The 19,106-nt window shown below is 38.2% G+C and overlaps 1 protein-coding gene across 9 annotated transcripts in view; it reads left to right on the top strand.

Annotated features, from left to right (window-relative positions):
• The window catches only part of MYRIP (myosin VIIA and Rab interacting protein), a 208,528-nt gene that overhangs the window by 97,066 nt on the left and 92,356 nt on the right, over nucleotides 1-19,106 (top strand). Inside the window, exon 1 of one of the 9 annotated variants that reach the window (XM_069007511.1) lies at nucleotides 11,241-11,342. The exons of the other annotated variants lie outside the window; for them this stretch is intronic. Coding sequence (XP_068863612.1) covers nucleotides 11,314-11,342 — 29 coding nt within the window. The 5' untranslated portion in view covers nucleotides 11,241-11,313. Of the gene's footprint in view, nucleotides 1-11,240; nucleotides 11,343-19,106 lie in introns of those variants that run through there. 9 annotated transcript variants of the gene reach the window in all.

The following is a 19,106-nucleotide window of genomic DNA, read 5'->3' on the forward strand; positions in this document are numbered from 1 at the left end:
TCAACCCTGAGTTTTATGTCCAGCATGTATTTAGAATATGTCAGTGAGTTCTCTGATGTCACAAGCAATTTTCTCCAGTATAAAAGGCTACAAAGGAGGTGTAATCAAGTGAAGCCCTTCAGTGTGGGTTTAAAGTCCTTCTGGGAGCTGTACCCTTTTCTTTAGACTCTCTTATTTCCTATTATCTTCCTCCAAATGAGTGACATCAACTTTGGTAGATTTTAAGTAGTCTCCTGGCAGATTCCCATGCCAAAGTGATGTTGACACTGAAGAAAATCTGACATGTTGAGTTAGTCTTTAAGGCTTGACCATAGTGGAGATACCTGTTCTGTTGAAGATGATTTTTCATCTTCCATGGCAGAAAGCTGTATTAGCATTTAGCAGAGAGCAAAAATTCAGGTTGGCATTTGAAACATAGAACATTTGTAGAAAGACGGTCAAAAAAGTTAATCTCTACTTCTTCCAAAAGCAGAAAACTCATCAATAAGCCAATGAAAACTTCGGTGTTTGAATTCCTTTAAAGCACATCTCCTGTTGCAATGCATCTTTTAAAAGTCAGAAATTGGGCTTGGTATGGAATCTCAGGCTCAAAAATGTCTTTACAGCAATGTCGGAATTAATCTTCTGAAGAGCAGGAGAACCTTCCTTCAATTTCCCAATTTCCCAGATTTAGCACACATTCTGCAAATGCTTTTTGATTTGGAGTTATCTCTGAATACTATTATTAATGTTCTTGGGGTTTTCTTCTCTCATATGTATCTTCTTAGTCTGTAAGTACTCTATGCTAAAGTTATATAATACTCATTTCAAGGTTTTGATTTGTATAGTGCAGTTGGGATTCTTCCAAAGCTTTGTACAATGTCTCCTTGTTAGACACCTGTCAGACAATGTATTTAGGCAGCTTGCTGAGGTCTGTACTTTTTAAGTCTTCTTGGCTTAGTAGATTCCAGACACAGTTTCTTTGCCCTCTGGATTAATGCTTTTGATGCCAGACACAGAGGTTCTTTGCTCATTTAATAGAAATAGGGCATGCTTTCCATGTGTCTGAGACCACTTTTCCATTCTCCAATGAGCCATATCCCAGAACACCCTGCTTGTGATACTCTGCTTTCCAGTTTAACACTTATACTAATAAAAATAATTTTTTAAAATAGCATAATCCATTAAAATGCATATTTTTGCAGGTTGTCTAAACTAATTGCATTTTACTTCTGGACTGTAGTATGAGTATGTAGAGTCCAATCCAAAATAAGGTGTACAAACAACTGGCTGTCCACCTCAGCTTTTCATGAGTATCATGCATGAATCCCCCTGCATTCTTGCTTCACTTCTTCTGGTCTCACCATCTGTATGTCAAAAGATTTCTGTCTCTGTTGTGAGTGGGAGCATGGGTACCTAATCCTTTCATGCCTTCACATCCATGTGTTGTGTAATTTTCTCACTTGTTCTCAAAACTCTTGCTCAGGTGGTGAGAGTGCATCACTTAGTGGACTCTTGCTTTGCTTTCTTGGGCCAGGCCATGGGTAGGAGGGTCTGCAGGAAGTCATTATTCTGCTTTGTAAGAGCTGCTATGTTGGTGATGGTCCTTTGCTAGTAACAGCTATTAAGAAACAGAGACCTAGTCACTTTTCTGTGTCATTAACTAGTGAAAAAACACAGTCATGCTGCACATACTCAGACTTCCTGCAGTCAAAGTGATGTTTTGGGTGGCTCAAACCGGGTCCCAAAAATTGTCGCACTGGTTGCTTGCAGCACAAATTTATTTGAAAGTTTAGGAGAACTGCTCTTTTTTTATTAACTTTGGTTTTTGTACTCCCAATTTAACTGCTGCTTTTAAAATGGAGAAAGCGAAAGTATCTCAATTACCTTCACTGACTCTTCAATCCAGAGTTATTGCTGAATGTTCATTACATTTTCTTTTGAGTTTGTTGAGGTGCCTGGTCAAATATAACTAGACTGTAACAATTTGCATCAGTAGAAAATGTAATTGTCTTACTGGAACTTGAAAATTAGTTAGACTAATTAGATATGCCATGGGGATTTTTCATGCACATCAGAGTAAGATTTGAGGAAATGCATTAAGGTCTAGTCTACTTGCAGAACCCAGTACATTTTTCTGCAACTGACATGTATTGGGATTAGCACTAATGTAAAAGTGGAGCAATGCTTCTGATAAAATGAAAATTGCAACAGAAAATAAAAGTCTAGACTCACTTGGCAGGCAGAACACTCTTCAAATAGAAAGAAGCTTTGCCAGCCTCAGGAACAGTCCTAAATAAAACCTTTATATTTAATATGGTTTTGTTTGGAGGACTCTGTAAAACAATGTAATGTGTTTTAATGTCAGCAGAACAAAGCAGGTATTTGTGGAAACATGATAAAGTTGAAGTTAGCCTACCCATAGGATACATCTCTTCTGCTTAGCTGATACAACTTTTAATATAAAACTCTTTACAGTCTTTAGAGGGAAAAAGAGGAAAAAAGCACCAAAATTTGGCAAAACCTTGGTATGGTACTTGAGGAAAAGTAGTACTTCTAGTTAATAACTGAACTTTGTATTTGTTCATCAGTGCATTTGGCTGTAACAAAACAGTCAGTTTCAGGACTTAGTTTTGGAAAACTAAGGAAGATATAATGCTGCTTAGCAATTGTGTTTTGCTTTCAAGCAGGCTCAACCATCTGGTAAAAGGAAGCCGAAATGTATTTTAGGTAGTCTGCCTCAGCCATAGCTTGGAGCTTTGTGTACAGTTTTTGACAGTTGCTATTTCTGCTGTTTGAGGTCCCTGTCTGACATTAGTGAGAACTTCTACAGAACTTGGAAGCTGTGACATTGTCAAGTAAGTGCCAGGAAATGTGTTTTTGCTTCCGAGATCATAGAATTGTGTAGGAACGTTCACTTGCTCTGTGGCATAGCACAGATAATTAAGTCTTAGTTCTACCATGTGCATGTTGTCTTCATTTGACCCATATGGCTCTTGTTCTGCTTTTTAAAAAGTTCTCTGAATGATCCCGTTCATATTGTACTTAAGGCATTTACTAATTTTAAGTAAATTGCAGTGAAAATTATTTTTCTCAGCTGTATATACTTGTAGAAATTGATGCAATTCCTTCCAAAAATGCATGCTGCTCTATTCAATTTTTTTCTTCCTCCTTATCCTGCCCCTGTCTCTTTGTTTTGTATCCTGCCTCTTGACCTCCTTGTCCTTACCATGCTTTAGCATCTCAGTAGATCATAGACAGCATATCCTTTTGCTCACTGTACCCATGAAGAGCAAGGACAAGAGCTTTGATTTTGCACAGGAGCCAAGAACAGTCTTTGGTTTATTCAGTTGTTCCCTAACTTGAGGAGGAGAGAGAGAGAGAAATGTGCAAACTGGTTGCTTTGACAGGTTGATCTCTGCTGGGTTTTTTGCTATACTGATCTATCTTAATTATTTTGAAGTATGCACTGTGAAGATTTCATTTCTGCTAGACAGAATAAAGCTGAACTTGCATAACATACAGCAGACTGCATTGCTGCACTCAGCTTTAAGAAAAGCATCTAAAAATGGAATTGAAGAGGAGAGTAGGAAAGAGAGTTCTATTAAAACAGCTAAATACAAGTGCTAATTAGGCGATCTTTTCTAGCTTTAAGTAGCCTTGGAAGTGAACGTGTGCCTGAATGCTTGGAGGACTAATCAGTGTTTTAGAAACTCTGGTTCCCAGTTTTAGCTGTCAAGTGACCTTGGGGAAATTCCATGTATCAGGTTTCCTCATGTGCAGAATGGATTTGATGATCCTGAGGTCTTGGAGGTGAGTGGTTGAAAAGTTAAGTGCTCTGGTTGTAAAGCACTAAGTGTTATTAATGTACTGTTATTAGATGAGTTTTGCAGCAGTCAACATGGCTAAGCCTTTGGGTTTCTCAGTTGCACAGAGAGGTAAGTGCTTGGATTTTTGTAGGGAATGAATGAGGGTAGAGTATCATGGCTTTATGTTCAATGTTAATATATAAATGCTTGCTTGTGTTTGGCTTCACCTACCTTCAGCAAGTCATTGTAAGAAAGGCTATTAAACATTTTCCCTAGTAGGAATAAATATTACGTAAATAGCGTGCAAAAATATTGGGACTGCTAACCTGGGAGGAGCTGGATATGAAAGGATGTAACAGAGTTATTCCTCATAATAAGCAGCATACAAATTATAGGTTGGACTTACTTAACCTTTCAGTTTTGCAAAAGCTGAGGGACTTTCAGTGAAGGTGACAAATTAAAAGCTAATTAAAATTGCACAAGATTCTTTAAGTATGGGCACTTAAGTGTCAGGTGGGGACATCATGCCTTACAGTACCTGAGATGGAAAATCGTAAGTATAGAGCACAATTTATGGAAATTTTGTCAATTCTGCAACTGGAACTTCATGTGCTGTTCATCATAAAATGTATGTGATAAAGCAAGAAGTCATGCTGTGGTTAACACTCCAGCAGTAGCTTTAAGCAGAGCAGAGTGCCCTTTCACATAGACATATCACTGAACATTTTTTAATTAGCACGAGTGAAAGATGGCTACCTGGTTTGATGTATGTTTGTTTCAGCATTTGGTGAGTCTTCCTGTTTTCTTCTATTGTATTTGTGCAGACACCAGGCTTTACCAAAGTACAGAAATCGGTCTGTTGCTTCAGCTGAGGCTGGCATTCCCACCTTAAGGAGTGAAGACAGCTTACGGCCTGCACTCTGCCAGTCCCCAAGGGACATACTGTGTGCATGCTCTTTGCTGCTTCTATTCATAATGTGTGGTGGGGCCCACTGTGAGTTGAGGAACTGGGAGGTGGTGCCATGGTGCAGTGAAGGAAGCTGCTTCTCCCACTAAGGCACCACATACTAAAGATAAATAGCTTCTATATAACTTGCACAAGGAGAGAAGGCTATTTTATACCTGTATTGTATGCCTCTCTGACTCTCTCATTTTAGTCTATATATGAAGACTATTTTGACTGTCCACAAGTAATTCAGATTATTTTGCCAAATTATATTATTTTTATCCTACTTCCTATTGATAAAGGAGCTCTATGCTTCCTCAGTGCTTTTCTTTTCTCCAAAAGATTTATCCTGTTAGCTGTGAACAGCTGCCCAATTATGTGTGGGTACCCTTAGAAGCATTATAAATGCTGTGGTTAGCAAAGGGGTTTTTCTTCTTGGTGAGAAAATTGGAAATCCTCCAGACTTGTAGCCAGTGGCAGCGAATGGCAGTAACAAATGTGTCTTTCCTCTGGCTAGTGCAGTTTGCAGTATTACCCTCTTAAAGTGTTCTTGTGTTACCAAAGAAGTTAAAGTGAGAATTTAATTTGTCATTTTAAAAAAGATTGACCACATCAATAAATAAATCACTCCATGTTCCTGTTGTTCAGGCCCACCTCTCACATGAAATAGACACTGAAGCACTCACTGCTTAAGTGTCTCTGGTAAGAATGAGATTCTACATTCACATGTTTCATCCTGCTTCTTCAACTTGAGGGAAATGGAAGGTGGAAAAAGCAATTGCTTTGTGTTTCTGACAAAGATGAGGTTTTCCAAACTTGTGTGCTGAATTAAGTATTTGGATTTCTTGTACTTTTTTTGTAGCAGCATATCTTTTCTGCATCTAGGTTTTTGTGAAGTCTTCTTTCAGATAGGCACTGCATGAGTCTGGTTAGAGAGTTAATTACTCTTTTTACATCTTCTGCTCTCTCAGCTTTCAAAATATGACCCCAGATTTGTGGATCATGAAATAAGTGGTGATGGTTGCCAGTTACCTGTACTGGAAGTGCATTTCATGCACTTTCCTGTCTTACATCCCCCCTGTGTCTTTTGCTAGCGCTGTCCAGGCAAACATCTTGTCCATTTTAGCCCAGGAGCTAACAGAAAGCTCTTTCATTGGTCTTTCATTTATCTTTATCTGTTCACAAATAGGATCATGTTAACATAGTGGAAAAGCCATCTCTGACCTAAAGCTGTCTTTGAGTTTGTACCTCCATTCATTTCAAGTAGTTTTATTCTTTTTTATTTAATTAGTTTTGCAGAAGCAACTTCAAAAAATGAAGATTGAATTTTGAAAGAGTGCCTAAATAAAAATTGCCTGAAACCAGAACCCTTTTGCTTGATGAAGTTGTGAACTCTTTGGAAGTGCCATTTCATCATAGCAAAAAAACCCCTTTTGTTTTCAGATTAGTATCAGATTTGTAGTGCTCTTGGGATTTACTTTGATAAATTGTTGTCATCAGAAAGGTGCTGTAGTAGAATGAAAATTCTTCACAGTAACTGGAAAATACTGTGGGACAACATAAAAATAATCATGCCAAATATGCCTTCCATTCTCCTCATACCCCCATCCCCCACCAAAATATTTGAAAATTCTCCACGTTTCTGGGAATCAGCGTGGTGTGCCTTTACAGTGTGACTTTTGTCTCTAGATGTTAGAAGCCAACAGGGAATTGCTAACACTCTTTTGGAGGGGTTTTGTTAGTCCCTTTGTTCGAGGGCTGTTCTGGGACCAAGTGCCCAGTGCCTTCCCTGAATGAACATTTTGCTTTGGGAAGGAATCTTTATAAGGTAATGAGGTGGGTGTGGGTGCTGGATCTGTTATACTGCCTGTCCTGATTGTTTTGATTTGAAATTTAATATGCTGTAAAACTTGTTGTTATAATTCGGCAAGGGATGTCTCTGGGCTATACATGGGAATCAGATGCTGATCCTGGTTCATTTTGGTTTCCTCTCTTTTTCTGTCCGTTGATGTGAAGACTTGTGGGGTGCTTCTCCAGGCCCCAGACTGAAGGAGCCCTCCTTCTCTTTTCATTAAGGTCCCAAGAGATAATTAGTGTTGAATGAAAGTTTGTTCATCTAATTAGGAAATACTGTTTCCCATAGTCAATCATGCTCTGAGGTTGTATGTGAGATTAACAATGTAATGGAGACATCATGGCTCTCATTGTTTTCAATTTGCTGATGACAGATTTGCTTTTTGTTCGCGGTTTTTCCTGGCTGTTGATGTAGGGGCTTTTAGAACAGTGCCTGGAATATGGAAAATTGAATAAATTTATATTTAAATATAAATTGAGATAGAGGAAACCCATATAAAGAATGGTAGTTATTGTGTCAGGAGTCACAGTTGTAATTTTGTCTCACTGATGTGTTTGCAGGACTTTGTAACCTAGGGGATTTCTTGAGTTCTTTGTATCTCAGGTAGTTGCAACTGTCAAAAGAACTTTCAAACTCTGGGTTGATAAAAAGTGAATTAGTATCTATTAGCAAGGAAAAAATTTATGATGACTTGTCTCAATCCTGCAAATTCATCAGTGGCCAGGCGTCTGTCTGTGGTGGCAAAGCATACCTCTGATCAAACATGCGTTTGGAAATTGTCCTGGGGGAGAAAACTGTAGAGTGCTGTACTGAGAAGTGTGAATGCAGCTCCGCTGTGAGCTACATTTTGAATGACTCTGCCTCCTGTGCTTCAGAAATCCTGAGCCATTCATCTGTGGGGGGGGTGGTGGTGTGAAGTAGTTCTCTTACATGTTTTAAAAAACCCCACCACATTACAACTGGTGCTTTTCAGTCTTTGGCATTGTGACCTATCACAAAATGCCCTCTTGTGTATTGCATCTAGGCTCAAAGGGCTATTGGATGTGAGGAAATTTAATGCTAATATTTTGGAGCATGTCTGTATCAACACTGCTCCCTGAAACTCTTTCTCTGAGTAAAGAAGCTAGACCACTCACACAGAAAACATACTTATCTAGTGTCTATGTTAGTCCTGGGCATAGTGTGGCAACAGTGGTTATTTTTCTCCTAATGGAAATTATAATTAGAGATTGAGTATTCTTGAGAGACACCAGCTTTCAAAGCAGTCTTACATGGGTTGGGGTAGAGAGGGTTGGTTTTGAGACCTGTAAAAGCATACTTTATTGAGTCCATTCTGTGTGGTACATTTAAATACTGTATTTTCCATTTTTCGAAGTGTTGCAGTTGCTACCAATAAAGGTGGTTCTGGCAAGAGAAACAGCAACAGAGTAGAGTGAAAGGAGATTGACAGGAAAAGTCTAAGGAGGAGGGTGGGGGAAATAGTACAATTGCAGTTTGAAAAATTAGTCATGTAACGTGTCATTGTAATTCCCAACTGGCAATTAAACAGCACATATCTGCATAAAGGATTAGTAACACTAGAGGGTAATGTTCAGGATCTTGAACAGCACTTCCAGTATATAATTTGCAAATGGTTTGATGGATACCTGCCTCACACACTCCATAAGCTACCACATTCCAGTGCTTAATATAATTAGTCCTAACAAAAACAGACCTCCAGCTCTACAGGTAGCTGGCTATGACTTGACAATATGTTGCATTAATAGACTTAAAAAAAAAAACCATAAAACCAACAAAACAAAAAGGGACAGCCAGCCAGAAAAGTTAAAATGTTTATTCCTCCTCACGTGTTCTGTGCCAGCCCCCAGGGCTGTAGTGGCTGGGCCTCCAGCAACCTCCTCTCTGGTGACAAGAGAGGTCCAAGGTGAAACAGAGCAAGTGATTAACAGCAGGTTCACAGGGCTTGCAAAGGAAGCAAGTAAGAGCCTGAGAAAATTGCAGAGGTAAATTCAAAACAATGCACATTCAGCTCTCTGTAGTGTTACCACTTTTGTGATACCTTTTTTTAGCAACGGCTCACTTTTGATGGGATTAATGGATGCCAAATGAGCTTCTCAGGTGATCGGCATGGACTAGCTACAACAACAGCATCTAGAATAGTCTGGATGTGAAAAACATTGAGGAGGGAGTTTTGGGACAGAAACCCTCTTTGATCTCAGACAGCAGGGACTTCAGCCTTGCAGCCTTTATTTAAATCTGCTTTCAAAGGGATATGGAGCATTGTGCTAAATGAGCATATATGTCCCCTCTGGAAGGTTTGCTCCAAGTTTGGCAGTGTCCTTCCCACAGCTGCCATTGCTCAGATGCACCAGTTACTGATATTAGAGCATCATGTGAGAAAATTACGGTCTCAAAATTCTGAAAGTCAGGATGTAGCTCCCAGCTTTCCTTCAGATGATCTCTAAGGGCAGCTGTGTTAAATTTTGCATGTCCCAAGTCCTTTTTGGTGAAATATAAAAGATGATGATGGCAGTTCCTTTATGTTTAAGTGTAGGGCCTCTCAGGAAAGCACCACCTTAAATTCGGCTCAGATCTCAGGCACACAGTACAGCTGACGGGTGCTACCAGGATGTAAATACAGACCAGCACCACTTCTGGACTCTCTTATTTTATACAACAGTGCGTGGTTTGGCCTTTTTATGGGCTTAGTTAGCTTCTGTCACACTCCTGTCACACTGAAGATTCTGCTTCACTCAGTTCACATGTACCACTCCAGTTATTAAAGGGCACATTGAAAAGTTGCCACTGCAGCATTGCTTAAGCTGAAAAGTGTTGTCAGAATTACTTTGTAAAATACAAAGTGAATGTATGCACTCTCACTGTTGAAGCTAGGCAATGACTTCTAAATTGTGTTGAATCTCATGAGCTGTCTGATATTTGCACACTTTTCATTTAGGTTATGAAGACATCATTGTGGCTTTCAAAATTATTTGGACACTTCCATTTTCCTGGATGGTTGCTGATGCTGATTCTGTGAATTTCAGATGTCTTTGAATGGTTTATGAAGGGTAGAAGAACTTCAAATCAAAACATAACTTTGATGTATATTTAAAGATAGAAAATTAATACACAGATCCTGCTGTGGAGGAAGAGGGTGTTTCCTCTATGTCTCTACATATGCTATATCACAGATATATGTATGAGGACTCATAGAGGTTATTTTTTATAGTACATGAAGGGAGGAAATATTTTTATTACTCCGTAGGTGACAGAATGCATCAGGTGAGGAAGTAGAAGGTGGACCTGCATTCTGCTTCCTGCTCAGAAGGTGCTCACCATCTGGTGTTGAGTAGATCACTCTGGCTTTCCTTTTTTTGCTCCATTATGAGAGAAATGCAATCCCTACCTTGATAAAGCTCATGTGAACTTTATATATATTATATATATATATAAAATTTTTTATATATATATATATATTTTTTTTTTTTTTTTAATTTTTTACTTGCTGTCATACAGACCTGGAGTGCTTAAATAAAAAACATGGATGTGACAGGCTCCATATGGAAAATCAGGGTTTTGGAAGGCTCCAGGCTCTGAAAATCTTACTATGCCTTGAATGATGAACAACAGATACACCACCCACTTAACTAGGTCAGACATTTTAAAACTTTTCTCCTGCATCCTCTGTAAGGATCAGTCCAGAGCCTCGTCTCATCTATCAGAAGTAGGGTATCTCTAGTCTACTTTTCTCTGTTATCCTTACTGTGTGTCTGTGTGCTCTGTGCCTTATTTTGGCCAGAGTTCAAAGAAGGGCTTTCCAAGGCAGAAGAGCGTGCTACTTTGTTTTACACACAAGGTAGGTCCATGGTCAGAAAAGCATCAAAATGGCTCAGATTTTGCTTCCCTGTGTGCTGTAACATGGCAAAACAGTGGGATGGTGGGGACACAGAGCTGGGGTTTCTGCCTTCAGATTAAAAAACCCCTACTCTGTGGGCTTTTAAAAGTTGTTTCCCACTGCAGTGGTGTGTTTTTTCAGCAGTCAAGGCAGTGCAGTTGAACCTGAGAGACACCTGTTGGAAAAGCAGCCTTTCGTGTCCAAATGATTGTCAAGTGAAATCTGAAGAGAGCTCACTGGAAAATTCCTTAGTGGAGAACATAGCAGATGGGAAATCTTGATCAGAAAAAAACCAAAACATAAAAATAAAGCCTTGCATTTAGTGAAGGGAAACACCTCCTCCGTAGTAGCTGTCTTTAGCTGCTAGGTTTCATGGGTTTAATAACTTTTTTAATAGTGAAGAAAAAATCTAAGAACTGTGATTCTCCTAGTTATCACATAGACGTTATCATACATTCTAACAGACTGTTTCAGGCTTGTGTCCAGGGCTAGCTGATTTGGTTGAAATTGGCCAGCTGATACAATAAACTCTAAAAATTCTCTTATAATGAGATTTTTCACAAGTAGCCTGGTCCATTGTGATGGCATTTCTTAAATAATAGCAAATCCTGTTCTTGAAATCAGGTATGGGTGTATTTTACACAAATGGCAGCTCCACCTGTTCTTTCTGGGAGGACCAGCAGATGAAGTTTATGAAGTGCACCTGGGGAGCCAGGTCAGGAATGAGAGCTTAATATAAGTGAGAATTTAGGTTCTGTAAGTAATTTCCTTTTAGCAGAGCTTGTAGATACAGAGTGAGCTAGCTTATATCCTACATGTTTCATCCTGCATGTTTCAACTAACTTCCATTGCTATAAGGTATGTAAGAGAAAATCAGCATGTTATAAACATGGATCTTGCCCTTCACTGGTAAGATCTGGGTCACTCTGCAGGCATGCTTTGTGTATCGAGGAGATTGTTGTTTAAGAATTATCGATGCTTAAATTATGTTATTTATTTAAATTACACTTAAATTCTGTTATTCACATTTTGCAAGAAAAAAACTCAGATACTATGTGGTGGGAAAGAATTAGCTTAATCAGAGAATGCTTTAAACTGGGACTCTGTATTAGCCAGAATTTCCTTAGTAGTGGGCAATTTCTGTCAAGGCAAGCCAGAAAGCATAACTGCCTTAACATGCTTTTGTGATGGCTTTTTCATGCTAAAAATGTCTTTTGCCTTTGGTAGCAAAGATTCAGGCAAATCTAAAGAGATCTGGGGTGGGGAACCAGGTGCTACAATCTTTATTGCTTCTCTGTGGTGAGACTTTTTCTAATCCTGTCAGAACAACAACATACTGGTTGTTTGACTCTTTTCCCTATTTGACATATATGTAAGATAAGCAGAAAATCTTCTTCTTCCCTCATTTAAAATGACTTGCTCTCACTCGTGAACCATCTTCCTAGAGGAGGTAGAGTGTTCTGTGGTACATAATATAACAAATCTGAAGAGCTCCTGCACTGGCACAGCGCTGTTTCCAGAGCACTAAGGTTCTCTCCTTTCAGGCACAGATCTCACAGGTCTGTTCTGCTTTTAATTCTAGCTGAATAATTGTCTCCAGATGCTTCTATAGATTCATCTCGATCTGAACACTGCCCTCAGAATAAATGCAGCATTTACGGCCCCTGAAAGTCTGCAGAAAGCAAAATGCTTCTGCCATTATCATTACTGTTGGGATTTATTAGACTGCTGCTTTTATGCCTAATAATTAAAAAACCTGCAGTGTCAGGGGATATTGCCACGGGTCTGAAATAAATTAATTCAAGCTTACATCAAGATTTAATTGAGCTTTGCTTTTTCTTATGACAAGGAGCTGTACCATCTCACTATTTTTTTTTAATTGCTAAGTTAGTCTGAGTTTGCAATAGAAAAAAAAATTTTTCAAGAGATAATAAGCTCTTCCCATTAGGTGAGCTGCCTAGCTTTCTGCTTATCCAAAAGTATCTCAGGTTTTGGTTATTTTCCTCCAGTTACTCCTGTTTTCCTAAGTTTACAGTGAAAGATCACAAAATACTTAGGGTCTTTTAACTGGTTTACGCAAAGCCTCTGCAAGATGTCATTTCAGGTTCTGTGTTTGCTAGGATTTAGTTGTGTGTAAAAGTACCATGTCTAAATGACTTTTCTGTGTATTTACAACCTCTTTGGCCTCGTTACAGGAAGGACATGAGAAATGTTAATTTAGGATATTTAAAAATCCACAATGGTGCTGTCAGAGGGAGGAAAAACCACCCTGAAACCAAATTTGCCATTCAGATTCAGCATGCATATATCTAGTGGGATCATGTGGTCCTGGTTTAGCTCATATAAATAAATATGAACTATAAATAAATATTCACTAACATCATCTGTGAAATTTACTTGATGTTATTATGTCAATACTGTTTGTGCTTCAATAATTGAAGTTCAAATTAATTAAATATTTGAAGCAGAGCTCCCTCCACAAGAGGGATACTTCACAAGAGGTATCCTTCATATTGCTGCTAACATTAACAAATACCTCTAGGGGGTTGAAGTAAATATTTTGAAAATTTTACAGATATCTTGATTAATTTGAATTTAATCTAATTTCAAAGTAATTTCTCTCCATAATACAGCATAATGACAGAACAGGGCAGGTTGTTCAGACTTCCCATTTCACTAAATCACTGAAGCCTTTTGTTATGTATGGGGAATTTCCTCTTAGGACATGGTTTTTCTGCCATTCTCTATAATGAAAGTTTCTTTTCCAGCAGGGAATTAAGACATGATGACAGAAACTCTTAAAATCCCTTTGCTGTCTCAGAATTACTTCCCCTGTCTTCTTCTGTTCAGCAGGACAATCTTTTAAAATGCACATTACTCACTGATCTCTTAAAGAGAGTAGATCTCAATGCTTTCTGGGGCAGACAGTGACTTTGAGCTATCCCTGCAGTGTTCAGTATTGACGTATTCCCAAATGAACCACAACTTTTGTTGTGCCACACTACAGTATGAGTGGGAATGAAAAATATTCTTTAAAAATCTTTAACCTGGGACTGTGAAGCTTATAGAACTGCAGGCTAAGATTGGTACTGCTTTTAGCTGTTTATGTAATTCTGCCTTACAGGTACATACTTTAATGTGGCTGGGATCTATTTGAGATGTAAGTTGACCTTTTAGTTTGGTGGGTTTGGGATAACACACACGAATTTGCAGATTTTTATTGCTTTTTTAACCTAAGTTTACTTCTACAGACTCTTGACTGCAATGCCAAATTGAAATAGGCTTAAAATTTAAACCCAACTGTTGAAATTATAGAAGGGGTAAAAAAATTCCTAGACTTTTGGAGACAATCTTGGCAGTTCATTTCCCAGTAAAAATACTAGGAATTTCAGCTTGTAAATAATAGTTCCGGTACTGAGAAAACTCAGAATAAATGAACAGACAAGTAAATGAATGCAAAGAAAAATGTAATGTACTCTGCAGAGAAATCCGTTTCTTTATGATTCTGTGCTTACCCCAGATACCTGCTATTTAAAACCTGTGCCATTTTCCCAGAGACCTTCTATTTGTCATTGGTCTTTGATTATATTTCCTTGGTAACATTACACTTTTCTGTTTTCCCTTTCACGAGCTTTACCTTGAAGTATAAGAGTTGGTTATTATTGAGAAAAGATATAGTTCAGGTCAATCTTAGTGCTCCTGGTTACCTTTACCAACATTATATTTTATCAGCTAATGCAGTAGGTTTACTCTTTGCATTGGTAGTGACCTAGTTGTCTTTCTTTGCTCTTAAAGTTTCTTGAAAACATTTTTAACATTCTATAGAACCAGGAGGGCTGCAAAAAGAAAATCGCTGGGATAGGTTAAACACAATCTAACACTCTAAATATCTTAGTGACACAAAGGTGTTTAAAGAGCATTTTAAGCTGCAGTGGTGAGCACACGAGAGATATGTCTTGCAATGATTAAGAAAGAAGACTGAAGGATAACTCAAACATATGCATTATAAATTCTTTTCAGTCTGTGATTTCTCACTGGTTTGCCCACAGGACATCTGACTTGTTGTAGTCCCACTGCAGAAAAGAAAAAAAGGACTATCTAGAGGTTAAAGCTGTTGTTTGTTTCATTTGTTTCAGAAACTGAGAGTAATGTGGTCAATAAGCCAAAAATTGGTCTGCAGGAACAGCTTACATTTCTTTACAGGAATCTTCACAGCTTCTGTAGTCCATTTGCATAGAAAAAAAAACCAAACAAACCAAAGAAGTCTTCGTCGTGTGCTACTGGACTGAGACCTATGTGCATCTTTAGCAATGTCTGCATGTTTCTGCAAACCTTGCAGGTCTTTGGCACTTGAGGCAAGAGGAGCAGCAGGTGGTTGTTACCCTTTGGGAGGCAGCCTGAGAGTAAAACGCCATGCTTTGTCAAGTTGCTTCTTAGAGATCTGTCAACAGCAGATGACTCAGGCTCTGCTCCTGCCTTTGCAAGGGTGTGTGCTTTAGTGAGCATTTATTTTTATATAGAGTGTGTTGGCAAAGTCACACCATGCTGCAAAGTCCCTGTAAACTTCACTGTGGTTTCTCAAAATCACATAATTTTGCCAAGGCTTCTTTTTTTTTTTTTTCATGGAGCAAAAATGCACAAGCTTTCTGATGTCTTTCAGAAGTTGTCCTCCAACACATGCAAGAGCAAAGCATCTCAAAGGAGAAATCAGAAGATTAGTGTTTCCACATATGTGAAAAGTGTGTTGTTCTTTAGCCTCATCCTTAGAAATTCCAGAACAACATTGATTTTTTTTTTCCAAATATTTATTGTAAGTCAAATTCCCAGCGAAAACTCACTTAATTCAAAGAGCTGAAGTTTATCAAAGTAATTAAGAACAGATGGAGATGTCAGGTAATCTAAAGAGAGTAACAGTTAATTATAAGCCAGTTTACAATATACTTCAGACATTATCTGCCCACCTCCTGACAACCTGTAATTAGCTAACTTGGGAGGGACACACTTCCTACCAGTGATGAGTATTTTCCTCTCTTACTGTGTGTCTTCAATGGTGATGCCAATAAATCTTTCTCCAGTCATTGTACCCCTTTTGTGCCTAGAAGCTAATTGCATTACAGGGTATATTTCTCTTCCTCTACACTTAAGTAGCTGGTTTCAGCAAGGGAGCCACCATATAAGGGTGTCACACTGCCTTGGAGCCACATTGCTTTCTATTCTAATTCTGCCTGTTTTTGCAATGCGTTTTCATTTGCTGGAAAAGCATTCAGACACCAGCAGGTGCTGGGATACCGCAGAAAGCAAGAGTCTTGTTTCCGTTTCAAGCACGTTTTTCCCTAATTTCCATTCTCATAGTGGGGATCAGGGATTTATTTGGGGTTGTAAGATGTGCTCTGTGAGGCAATAAAACCTGGTCTGCTCATTTGGCTGCAGCCTAATTAAAATCTTGGAGTTCATTGCTGTAGTGGAGCCATCCATGTGCTGTGGTTAAGAACTTCCATCAAGGCTTTGGTAGATCAGATTGTTCTGCATATTGTTCATAGATTGTTCTGCATAATGCCAGATTTCAGGCTTTTCTGTGCAGAAATTATCTCCTTGTACTTGTTTTCTCTGTTGTCAGGCATGGTAGGGCCTTAATGTGGATGGACTTGCTGCAGAAATCCTGTGTGATACTGAATAGCAAATTCTAGTACTGTTTTCTTCTGGAGGGTGGCTTGCTTTCGTCCTCACAGCCTTCTGTGGAAATTTCCTTTAAAGCCTGAAAATCAAGTTATAACCTTAATTAACACAGAGCTGGGAGTTGTTCCAGCATGGATTATTTGATCATGTGAGTGTGGCTTCTCTTGTCTTGGCAAGCCAGGCTGAACTCAAGATCCTTTTACTGCTCCTGATGATCAATTAAATGTTAACCACAAAAGGGAAAGTTTAGTAGTGGGAGAGATTTGCCTTTTCTGAATTTAAAGGTGACATTGGGAACAGTAGACCATATTGAAGTTAAATTAAAAGTATTGCCAGCTTCTCTTTAAATTCTACTGTCTAGGTTATCAGTTGTAATCAACTGTTTCTAAGGATGTTTAATCAAAAAGCACAAGATCAATACAACTCTAACGTGAAAATAACAGCATTTTTTGTGTGTTTATAGTGCAGTTATGTAATAATTTAAAATAATAAATATTTATGTCTGTAGTTATCTATGTGTATGAAAGATAATTTTAAACAAAATTTGTTGTACACACGTTCCAAAACTCTTTTCATAAGTCATGTGAGCTAGCATGGAAACTTCATGTCAGCATTACTTAATGGAACATACCCTGCATAAAGAGATATTTATATTATTTCCTGGCCCAAGGGAGCAATTTTGATACAATATGTTTGCAACACATGACTATTTTAAATAGTGGTCAGACATGATGTCCAAGCTGTACTTCTTCAATTTGCATACATTATTTGTTGAATATTTTATTTTAGAGCCATTGGATTTTAAATTTAATTACAAAGGAGACCTGCAGTTTCAGAGATTTATAGAGTAACTTTTAATTTTGTGTCTCAAAGACCTCTTTAAATAAATTAATTTTTTTTTGAGACATAAAACAAGTTGGCTATGGGTAGTTCTTACAAAGAACTTTGTATAGAGGAAAGTATGAAAAATTACAGTTTCATGCATATGTTCTCTTCTAGTAGAAGAATACTCAGTTGTGATTATCTTTTTGATAATTTTCTGTGATACTGGGCAAAACAGTCCACCTCCAGGTAGAATACTGTATGCCCAGGCATTTTAGAAACCTGTTGGAACTAGTACTGTGAAATCTTAATCCATATTTCTCCTCTCTTGCTGGCAGATTGGGTTTGTGCCTAGAGTAACTGAGCTTTTCTTTTGCTGGAAACTAGGGTTCCAACAGAGTGCTGCACATCTGAAAATCCTGAGGAGCTTTGTTTTTCCATAACCGAGTATGCCCATTCCTGTACTAATTCTTTTGATAAACTAGCCACAGTAGTCTGCATTGTAGTGTGAGAAACCCAAAATTTAGTTTGGGTTTGTTTTTTGTGGTAAGTCTCTTGCTTTCTTTGGTAACACAACAATATTGACCTGAAAGTGCAGATTTTAATTATACTGAAGTAAAATCCATGTGTGACTTAAGCATATGGTGGATTTAGGGCATACAGAAGGGAAACCACAGCTTCAGTTTTCTTACTTTACTATTGATCTGTGTTATGAAATTAATCTGTTTTGGAAAACCTCATTTTTTTACCTTTGCCATCTTAGTAGGGTTTTTAATGTTTTGGGGTTTTTTTCTCCAGGAAACTACACTGCATGAATTTCCCAAGCTTGCCTTTTTTTCGACTCTAGTTTGGCAATTTTGTGTTTTGAAGTGTTTCCATGCTGTGCAGATTACAAGAGGAAGCCAGAATTGCCATAGCCAGAGGTCTTAGTGTCTGACTTAGTGAATCTTAAGACCAGTTCGTACATCAAGATTGTCATCATAGTACAGAATTCAATATTTTAGCTTGTAAGATGCATTATAAATCTAGAATTACTGATTTCTCAATCAAGTCTGCCTAGGAATAGTGGAATTTTTACTCTTCAGAAATACAGTTTTATTATTCATTTTTCCCCAGGGGAGGAGCAAGCACTAAATATTTTCATTTAATAGTATGCTGAAATCTGTGAGCTTATATTTTAAGAAAGTTAGAAGGCTTTATGATTGGTAAATTAAATATTTAAGACACTTTTCTTCCTTCACTTAAAGAATTCTGACACTGTCAGTGTCTGAATGTGAGTCTGTACCTTTCCTGCATTAATAGTAAATTGCAATATCTTCATAAATTGCATTGTTTCACTCTCTTTTTGCAAATTTCTCTGACTTTTGTGCCAGACACGATTATTTCTGTAAAGTAGTATCCTCTATTTTCTATAATGAAGTCAGTAACATAGTTGCCTTCAATTTAATTTCTGCATTTTCACTTTTAGTGGGAATGAGGTAAATGAGTGCAGTTCACATGCCAAAAGGTGGAAAGGAGTGGAATATACACAGAAGCTGTCACAAGGACACAAGATGTAAAGGTGAATTACCACAGCTTATTAAGGAATTAATTACTTGTCACATTTAAGTCTTAAGACTGGAATTAAATTCTTCAATTTGATGCAATCTGTTGTTGGCAAAAGGAGAGAAAGCACACCAAGAAACCATGGGGAGATATTTGCATGCACCTGCACCAGCTGTAGTTGGGTCATTGCAAGCAAACTGTGCTGTTTATGTACTGAAGCACCAGCAAATCACAGTGTCATTGAGGTTGGAAACAACCTCTTGGGATCATCTTGTCTACCCCCATTGTTCAAGATAGAGCAGGTTTTCCCTGAACATATCCAGCCAAGTTTTTAATACCTTCATGGAGAACCCAATAATCTCTGTGGGCAGCCTGTTCTACTCTTCCACCACCCTCAAATGGAAAAGAAGTGTTTTCCTGTGATTAGATGTAATATTTTGTGTTTTCATTTGCCTGTATTGTCTCTTGTCCTGTCACTGGGCATTACTGAGCAGAGCCTGGTTCCCTCTTTTGAATTTCCTCCTATCAACTGTTTATACACATTGGTAAGATCCCTCCACTAGTCTTCTTCCTTATAAA

The sequence above is a fragment of the Aphelocoma coerulescens genome, chromosome 2 (assembly GCF_041296385.1).
Source record: "Aphelocoma coerulescens isolate FSJ_1873_10779 chromosome 2, UR_Acoe_1.0, whole genome shotgun sequence".
In the NCBI taxonomy this organism is placed as follows: Eukaryota; Metazoa; Chordata; class Aves; order Passeriformes; family Corvidae; genus Aphelocoma; species Aphelocoma coerulescens.